This window comes from Calidris pugnax, unplaced genomic scaffold (genome assembly GCF_001431845.1).
Source record: "Calidris pugnax isolate Ruff unplaced genomic scaffold, ASM143184v1 scaffold24, whole genome shotgun sequence".
NCBI classification, from domain to species: Eukaryota; Metazoa; Chordata; class Aves; order Charadriiformes; family Scolopacidae; genus Calidris; species Calidris pugnax.
The window spans coordinates 13,217,508-13,227,624 of record NW_015090922.1 but is presented as its reverse complement, the minus strand read 5'-3'; the positions used below and the strand labels follow the sequence as shown (position 1 = coordinate 13,227,624).

General features: G+C 38.6%; 1 protein-coding gene across 1 annotated transcript in view; it reads left to right on the top strand.

Moving 5' to 3' along the window:
- The window catches only part of BRE (brain and reproductive organ-expressed (TNFRSF1A modulator)), a 170,182-nt gene extending 163,432 nt beyond the window's left edge, over positions 1–6,750 (top strand). Inside the window, exon 11 of the mRNA XM_014950966.1 lies at positions 3,398–6,750. Within this exon, the coding sequence (XP_014806452.1) occupies positions 3,398–3,461 (64 nt within the window). The 3' untranslated portion in view covers positions 3,462–6,750. The remainder of the gene's footprint in view (positions 1–3,397) is intronic.
- The last annotated feature ends 3,367 nt before the right edge of the window (positions 6,751–10,117 follow it).

Here is a 10,117-nt window from a genome sequence, read left to right as displayed (position 1 = left end):
ATTTTTGGGTGGGAGGGGACATTTTAAAAAACGAGCACAACAAAAAAAAAAAAAAAAAAAAAAAGTACTGGTAATCTCTGCAGGGGAGAAAAATTGTCAGAATTTCCATTTCAGAGGAAATTCAAATATTGTAACATGCAGTTTTCTCCCATGTCATAAGAAAAAGAGTTATTTAAAAAATTTTGCTTGGAACATGTGAAAAAAAGACAGTTAATGTGATACTCTAATACATCTGCTAGCAGTAGCACAATGTCTCCTGGAAGCAGGAATGTAAATGATTTATCCCATAATTTTTACTGGACTGGGTCCTTTGAGGGGACTATTTCTGCTGTTATGTTTATACTTAACAGCTCCTGTGATGCACCAGGGCCTTGTCTGCGTGACTAGATACATCATCTCTGAGATGTTGGATTGCAGATAAGGAGGTTGATATCAAAGTAGTTGTTTAGGCTCAGTTCTACAAACCAGAAAATCTCTTCTCGGGTTAAGCCAAACTGAAGTACCTCTTTCTTTTCCTGATGAAAACTCAGTAGCATTTTCACAGAAATGCATGCAACTGGGCAAAAATGTAATTTTCCATCAAAAAAGTTATGTGATTTAAAAAAAAACAATTCCAGCAAGCTCTAAAGCTCTAATAATGAGTAATGTCTTTGCTGCCTCTGCTACTCCTTCAAATATACTCACAGTAAGTCTTGTTACTTTTATACACTAGCACTTGTCATTCCCTCCCTATATGCAGTGTTGGAAGCAGGTTAACCTCCCTTCTCCTACTTCCCCATCTTTCCTTTCCAGTCTGTTCAATGTGCTGTAGCCGGTACAGTTTGATCCAGTATATTGTGCTTTTGGATCTCTTTGCAGGGTCTTGTTTGGTTTGGGGTGGGGGGGGATAACTTATTTTTGTATGTGATGAACCATAATTATCCAAATGTTGTTTTCCAAAATGTCTTTAATCTCAGATACTTTGGGTGTGTGGGAGAGGGGCAGAAATGGAGGAACTTACCCTGGATAAGCACGTGGTACTATATTTGCTTCAGTCTGGACAAGACCACAAACGATGAAGGGCAAACTTAATCATGTACTTTAAAGTATGGAAAGAAAAAAGTACACACTTACAAATTATGAAGTACTAATGGAATTTTTGTAGTGTGTGGAACATCTCCAGAAGGTTCATATGAACTACCAGTGAAATAACATCCTCCTTGAAACAGTACATCTGATCAGAATGTAGGGAGGTGTTAGATTTAGTTTTGCAGCAAAGGATACAAGCTCTACTGCAGGAATCAGTGAAAAGAAAGGATGCTGGTGTAGATAAAGATGGTGTGGGAGGGAGTATGTGGTATCAGAAGCATTCGTTCTGGAATTTACCTAACAGAAAAGTCATTGAAATACAGTGCAGTAAGTGTGGTTTTAATATAAAGCACAGAAATGCTATAAGGATGGGGTTTCAGAAAAGAAATAAAATGTAGAAAAATACTTCTGCTTATATCCCACGTAATCATTAAGAACTTTTAGAGTTTAGGAAGAGGGAAGTTTTAAGTAACATTTATCAAGTCAGTAAGAAGAGCATGTGCATGGAAGAAGAGTCTGCAGAGACGATACCAAAGGGGAAGGAAGAAGCTACTTAAAATAAGCAAGGAGAGGAAATGTAGTTAAATGTTATGACAGATAATACAAGGGGAAATAAAAGGATGATAGATCCTGGCATTGACAACGTGCAAGTGATATTCCTTGAGCTAGCAAAGTGATGTAGAGCTGATAGGGATGTACATAGGCTACAATTTCAAGTGTATGCTCTAAACACCCAAACACAGAAGTGGCATTCAGCTGTTAGGATGGGATGGCAGGCGTACCTGCTCAGGTGATTTACGTATGTGCACGTGCCAGGATGAACAATCACTTTTGTGGGCATAATTGTGAGGGCTGCTTTCTGAACTTTGATTCAATAAATCACAGTGCGTTCTGTAAACACACAGCACAATCTGTGAATGCTATAAAATGTGTGTGCTGGTTTTGCTGCTTTTCTTTTCCATTTCTGGGCTCAGCTCCTCAGTCCAGAAATGCTTTTACTTTCTATTGCTCTGTTAACCTTTGGACGGCATCTCGTGTGTGTTTACAGCTTTTGTACAAAAGTTGACTGCAGCTTTCTGTTAATTAATTTGCCAGGCACAACTTCACAAAGAGAGGAGAGCATTCTCTTTTGTGATCTTGCAACATTTTTAGATGTGTGGGGCTATGATTGCTGTTCAGTAATTGCTAAAGCTCCTGCCCAAATTATGAAATGCATATCATGGTTGTGAAGATGATCAGAGTATGTAATTGCATCTGTTCTCATTTTGGATTTTTTTTTGTTGTTGTTGTTGGGAGAACAGGAGAAGGTTCTCCTTGCATAGAAATTTATGAAGACCAGTGATATAAACAGAAAACAAAATTTAAAAGAAAAAAAAGTAGAGAAAGTGAAAGTTTAATGCAGGAAGTGATAAAGTAGCTTCTAATACAACTTGCAAATGAAGGGTATCATAGGGACACATAAAATATGTTTAGTACATGGATGAGTATTTCAGTGCAATAAACTCAAAGGTACAGTTCAAACTCAATTTTGGATACTTAGGTTCAGCTCATTTTATGGATATATGAGTCACTCAATTCTTTGTAAAGAAGATAGACTAAGATCCAAAATATACAAAGCATATCTTAATTTATAGAATAACGTTCTGACTTTCAGAGTCTAAGAAAAGGAATTATGGTTCGTCCAAAGTGTTAGTATTTATTCATTACATCTTATGTAAACTACTGCCATCAACAGTGGCTCTGTATTGCGTCAATGTTTCTGTAAGGAGACAGATAAAGAGCTTATCTCCTGCACGTATGCTGACTTCTCTTCACGATTTTCCTGCTCTGTTGATTTGCCTGTCTTTGGGCCTTTGGTACCATATGTGATGCTTTCTTTAACATAGGGGAAAAAACCCTTTTTATCCATGAAACATGGTGAACATCGGTTCTATCAAAAAGTCCTAGCTCTAAATGCTGCAGGCAGTGGCTCATCCAAGTGTTTCTTACTTTTACAGCCATTCAAAGGTTTATTTTCCAGTGCATAATACAGTTTATATCTGGAGCTTTGCATTGGATAAAATATGAAATGTCCGTCAGGCTCTTCTTACAGTGTCAAGTTGACCACGTTGAGAGGTTAGTGGTGAGGGCACAGAAGAAAGAAGTACTGCTGGGACTGGAAAGCTGAAGTGTGTGGATCTGCTATGTACTAAAAACTCCGAAGAAAAACACTACCCGCTTATGAGCATGGTAACATTATGCTTCTCTGTTAAAAGCTTGGCTACATACATGCACACACCATGTTCCAAATTTACTCTTTCCTAACCACGTGTTTTCTTTTTTTCACTAGGGCGTATTTCAAGACATTTGTCCCTCAGTTCCAGGAGGCAGCATTTGCTAATGGGAAGCTTTAGGCAGCCTCGGGCATGGAGATCATCCTGGATAGATCCTTCAGTCCAAGCAGGGCAGCCCCCTGGAAGAATGCCTGGAAATGGATTGGACTGTCTTCATAGGTGCTTTCTTGCCTCTGAAATGGCTTTGGTAGCTTCAGGTTTTGTCAGATTTCTGAAACAAAGACCTCACTAGCATGCTTAAAACTGGGTATTTGATATTCATCCTCTCCCTTTGCCTCTGCCACCACCATTCCTTTATATATCTACTGGATAAAATTTAAAAGGGTGTGTTTTGATGTGATAACATTTTCTTGTGCCAACAATGTCCCGTATGTTATGCCTTGTTTCCTTGTCTTCAGATGGTGTAAATTGGATTTGCTTTTTCCATGGAAATACAACGTAATGTGTATATTTAGTTAACATTTTCAGCTTATCCTAAGAAAATATGAAACTGCCGTATGTACCAGGAATGCCTAACGGACTGTACAGTGCCATATCTGCCTTGGAGGTTTGCGTCTCACTGTGGTTGTTATTCTCACAGGTATGGATATGAGTAGCACAGTTCAATTCTCAGTGCCTTTCAAGTTGGTCTGATATTTATAAGGCAGGGTGTTGGAGGTTTGGGTTTTTTTAATATTTCAGTTGAAAGCTCATCCTATATGAAATGCTTTGCTTTTACGCTTTATTTCCAGCTGTACAATTTGTTTTTCTAATTAACTCCCCTTGCCATTATGAAAAAGTTCTATTTCTTTAGTACACAAGGAACTAGTTATATAAATCAGTATAACAAAATAAAGTTCTTTCATAGAACTGTAATTTTTCCAAATAAGATAAATACTGCAAAGACGAAGAAGCAAACTTTCAACAAAGGAATGAATGATGTCTTGGAAAATAACTGATGAAATAATGTAGGGCTATAGGTATTTAGCTTAATGCTTAAGTTAAACATGTCTTCTCAGAAATTATTTTAAGTGTATATAACTGGAAACATTACCTCCCCTAATTCTGAAATGCCAAATGCAAAATCCCACCTATTCATCCTTTCTTTCATGCTTCTGTCAGGCGCACCAGTTGGGGCTAACTGTCACGATGTCACTTCCCAAATTAATTTGTAAATAGACCAGGGTACTTTCCAGTAAGGAATAAAATCAACAGTGTGTGTTGCTTAGAAATGGCATATGGAAAATGTGCCCTACTTCTGCTAAATATAAGGAACTAAATGAATAGTATGCAGATGATACAGTGGCATTGGAAAACATTTGATTTGAAATTATTCATTATAGAACCACTGTCTGCTTATGCAGTGAAGTCTCATCAAATCACTTGATTGGCAGCATTCTCCTACCTTTTCCAAAACTTGTTATTTTACATTAAAAATAGTGCTTGCCAGGAGAATGTCCACCTAAGAAGTGTAGATGGGTTTTGAGCAGTGAAGCTTAATAATTAAGAATTATGCAAATAATTTGCCTCTAGAAACTACAGGTATTTTTAGCTACTTCATAGGGAATCTTTTAGTTTAAGTTTAATACTGAAGGCCTTGGCTGGAAATAAGGCTGCAAACAAAATCAGGAGCCTTCTTGCACATCAATGGAGGAGGGGGCATATTTTGTCCTGTGACCCACCCCCTCGTGACCCTCCCTGCATTATCTGAGGGCTGCAAATGGCTCCAAAGGTCTGCGCCCCCCACTCCTTTGGTGGAGCCATTGCATTTGGCTCTTGCATGAAAAACAAGACCTACAGCTGATGTGGAGGGTAGTGGTTTTATGTGGATAGCAAAACCGTAACTGAACAACCTTAAATGACTGAAAACAGGCATTGTTTGCTGTACTGGGATGAGCTCACACCTGCATTTCTTTAGGTGAAAGTCAAAGCCAAGTACACATTCAAGAATAAGCTAACTCTTATGAATGGGGTGGGAGAGGGCTAATGACAAACATTTTTTCTCATAGTGTTCAAAATCTGATAGAAACAATCTTGAGCATCTGTAAAACGTAAAAACGAAACCCTCAAGTTGCATCAGTAGATTCCTGGAATCTTACATTTTATAGCCTTGTGTTTGATTCAGTGCAGTAGCGATTGCCCCGTGAACAGTGTTTGCTTTCTATACCTGATTGTCCAATTGGCACTAGTTTGTTATTTTTCATCTTTTCAGGAGTTACCATGGTTCAAAGAAATTGCAAAACTTTTCAAAAGGAGGTCCCCTCTTCAGAATTAGTGCACATGTTCAACTAAAAATACATCCTTCACCTCAGTCCTTGTCATTTTGGACAAAGGACTGCTTTATCAGGAAAGGACTAAGAGTTTTAGAAACCATGTAAGAAAAGACCGAGGATATAAAAAGCCTAAACCAGCAATTCCTTCTGTTGAATTCAATCATTTCACTAATGTTTTTCTCGCATATATGGAAACAAACCGATGGTTTCCATCTGATTTTGTCATGTTACAGCAGGTAGTTCAAAACGAAAGAAGAAAAAGGTAGAAAAATTGAGAAACTGAACTGTTTGTGTTTAAGGTAAGGTCTGCAATCCTGTCCATTTCCATGTTAGAAGAAAAAGCATTTTTCTTACATTTAGTGAACATTTTCTTTATTTCAAAGCCACTCTGTGTTCTTTGACCTGCACAATATTTTATGGAGCCCTTCCTGATAGCTTTCAGAAGAGCGTATTGCGGGTGTTAGCACTACAGGTAGGGTATTGCAAAGAAAAACACAGAAATGAGTGAACTCTTCTCTTCAGAAGAAGGATTAGCATGTAAATACTACATCAGAAAGAAGAGTTATTTTGAATAATTTTATATCAAATCAGCTATGTGTTGAAGGCAGTTAAGTAAGCCACAGAAGTTGTAATCTAATAAGTTGGGAGTTATTTCTGTTATCTCCTGTTTTATGATAATATCCATTGTGGCCAATTTACTGTCAATGAGACTTTCAGCGATTTCTTTCCTATTATGTGATATATGCAATTAAAATGAGCAGTCAGACCTAAGCTAGTTTATTTGATTTATGAGAACCACAAAATATAGGAGAAAAATAGCAATGTATGAACATATTGAAAAGCCTAAATTCTACTCTCTCATAATTTTGATTGAAAAAATGCAGTAAGCCTGTAGTTACTAAGCCCCGTTAATGCACGATTTTCCAATTGTCCTTAAAGTGCAAACTTACAGTCAAGCCTTTATCTGCATACGTAAATCCTCTGTGCTAGAAGTAATACCAAATCTTTCAAATTCAAAGTTAGACTCTTTGTGAACTTGTTGGAAAGACTGGACAAACAGCTGGAAGAATAAATAAAAGTTAACAATGTTGTACATAGTTTGGCCTTTGTTGATCTTTGTGTTGCGCTGGTCATTGCTTTGTTGATCAGCACCTTTTGTTTGCTGAATCAGCAACCCTTTCAGTATCGTGAGTGTCCTTAAACATCCTCCCCATTCATTTATGGAGCAGACTTGAGTCAGTTTTTGAGAAGAAATCATTACTAGAATTAGCATGAATCTCCTACGCGTTCTTAGACCCTCATTAGGCGTGTTTCTCTGCGTGTTTCCTTCCTCTCACCCTGTCTGGTGCTTGCAGTGATCAGCATCTTTGGTGAATCAAGTCAGGAGACGATATCTAGCAGCAAAGTGCAGTACTTCAAGTCTTACTTGAGATGGTTTTGCACAAAGAGACTTCCTACCTAGGGGAGAGGGGAATAGGTCTGACCAGTCTCCGTCGATCTGTGCCTCCTAATACACGGCTGGGGGTTTAGCAAAGCTCAAAACCTGAAGTGGTGAGTAGGAGACTGCTGCTTGCGTGTCTCCTCCTCCTGCCTCAGTCCCCCTAACAAGCAAAGAAGCAGCAGGAGTAGAAACCTGTAGTAGCACAGGGTGAGGGTCAGGTCTGAAGTATGTTTCTAGTACCACGTCTGCACAGCAGCGATGTGTGGAGATGAAGGGGTAGTGTCCTTGGTCAGCAGAGAAGGGGAGTTTCTCACCCTCCCAGCTCTGTGAGAAGGACGTGCTGTGAGGAGGGAACAAGCTTTGGACACAGCTTCTGGTTAGAAATGGCATATGGAAAATGTGCCCTACTTCTGCTAAATATAAGGAACTAAATGAATAGTATGCAGATGATACAGTGGCATTGGAAAACATTTGATTTGAAATTATTCATTATAGAACCACTGTCTGCTTATGCAGTGAAGTCTCATCAAATCACTTGATTGGCAGCATTCTCCTACCTTTTCCAAAACTTGTTATTTTACATTAAAAATAGTGCTTGCCAGGAGAATGTCCACCTAAGAAGTGTAGATGGGTTTTGAGCAGTGAAGCTTAATAATTAAGAATTATGCAAATAATTTGCCTCTAGAAACTACAGGTATTTTTAGCTACTTCATAGGGAATCTTTTAGTTTAAGTTTAATACTGAAGGCCTTGGCTGGAAATAAGGCTGCAAACAAAATCAGGAGCCTTCTTGCACATCAATGGAGGAGGGGGCATATTTTGTCCTGTGACCCACCCCCTCGTGACCCTCCCTGCATTATCTGAGGGCTGCAAATGGCTCCAAAGGTCTGCGCCCCCCACTCCTTTGGTGGAGCCATTGCATTTGGCTCTTGCATGAAAAACAAGACCTACAGCTGATGTGGAGGGTAGTGGTTTTATGTGGATAGCAAAACCGTAACTGAACAACCTTAAATGACTGAAAACAGGCATTGTTTGCTGTACTGGGATGAGCTCACACCTGCATTTCTTTAGGTGAAAGTCAAAGCCAAGTACACATTCAAGAATAAGCTAACTCTTATGAATGGGGTGGGAGAGGGCTAATGACAAACATTTTTTCTCATAGTGTTCAAAATCTGATAGAAACAATCTTGAGCATCTGTAAAACGTAAAAACGAAACCCTCAAGTTGCATCAGTAGATTCCTGGAATCTTACATTTTATAGCCTTGTGTTTGATTCAGTGCAGTAGCGATTGCCCCGTGAACAGTGTTTGCTTTCTATACCTGATTGTCCAATTGGCACTAGTTTGTTATTTTTCATCTTTTCAGGAGTTACCATGGTTCAAAGAAATTGCAAAACTTTTCAAAAGGAGGTCCCCTCTTCAGAATTAGTGCACATGTTCAACTAAAAATACATCCTTCACCTCAGTCCTTGTCATTTTGGACAAAGGACTGCTTTATCAGGAAAGGACTAAGAGTTTTAGAAACCATGTAAGAAAAGACCGAGGATATAAAAAGCCTAAACCAGCAATTCCTTCTGTTGAATTCAATCATTTCACTAATGTTTTTCTCGCATATATGGAAACAAACCGATGGTTTCCATCTGATTTTGTCATGTTACAGCAGGTAGTTCAAAACGAAAGAAGAAAAAGGTAGAAAAATTGAGAAACTGAACTGTTTGTGTTTAAGGTAAGGTCTGCAATCCTGTCCATTTCCATGTTAGAAGAAAAAGCATTTTTCTTACATTTAGTGAACATTTTCTTTATTTCAAAGCCACTCTGTGTTCTTTGACCTGCACAATATTTTATGGAGCCCTTCCTGATAGCTTTCAGAAGAGCGTATTGCGGGTGTTAGCACTACAGGTAGGGTATTGCAAAGAAAAACACAGAAATGAGTGAACTCTTCTCTTCAGAAGAAGGATTAGCATGTAAATACTACATCAGAAAGAAGAGTTATTTTGAATAATTTTATATCAAATCAGCTATGTGTTGAAGGCAGTTAAGTAAGCCACAGAAGTTGTAATCTAATAAGTTGGGAGTTATTTCTGTTATCTCCTGTTTTATGATAATATCCATTGTGGCCAATTTACTGTCAATGAGACTTTCAGCGATTTCTTTCCTATTATGTGATATATGCAATTAAAATGAGCAGTCAGACCTAAGCTAGTTTATTTGATTTATGAGAACCACAAAATATAGGAGAAAAATAGCAATGTATGAACATATTGAAAAGCCTAAATTCTACTCTCTCATAATTTTGATTGAAAAAATGCAGTAAGCCTGTAGTTACTAAGCCCCGTTAATGCACGATTTTCCAATTGTCCTTAAAGTGCAAACTTACAGTCAAGCCTTTATCTGCATACGTAAATCCTCTGTGCTAGAAGTAATACCAAATCTTTCAAATTCAAAGTTAGACTCTTTGTGAACTTGTTGGAAAGACTGGACAAACAGCTGGAAGAATAAATAAAAGTTAACAATGTTGTACATAGTTTGGCCTTTGTTGATCTTTGTGTTGCGCTGGTCATTGCTTTGTTGATCAGCACCTTTTGTTTGCTGAATCAGCAACCCTTTCAGTATCGTGAGTGTCCTTAAACATCCTCCCCATTCATTTATGGAGCAGACTTGAGTCAGTTTTTGAGAAGAAATCATTACTAGAATTAGCATGAATCTCCTACGCGTTCTTAGACCCTCATTAGGCGTGTTTCTCTGCGTGTTTCCTTCCTCTCACCCTGTCTGGTGCTTGCAGTGATCAGCATCTTTGGTGAATCAAGTCAGGAGACGATATCTAGCAGCAAAGTGCAGTACTTCAAGTCTTACTTGAGATGGTTTTGCACAAAGAGACTTCCTACCTAGGGGAGAGGGGAATAGGTCTGACCAGTCTCCGTCGATCTGTGCCTCCTAATACACGGCTGGGGGTTTAGCAAAGCTCAAAACCTGAAGTGGTGAGTAGGAGACTGCTGCTTGCGTGTCTCCTCCTCCTGCCTCAGTC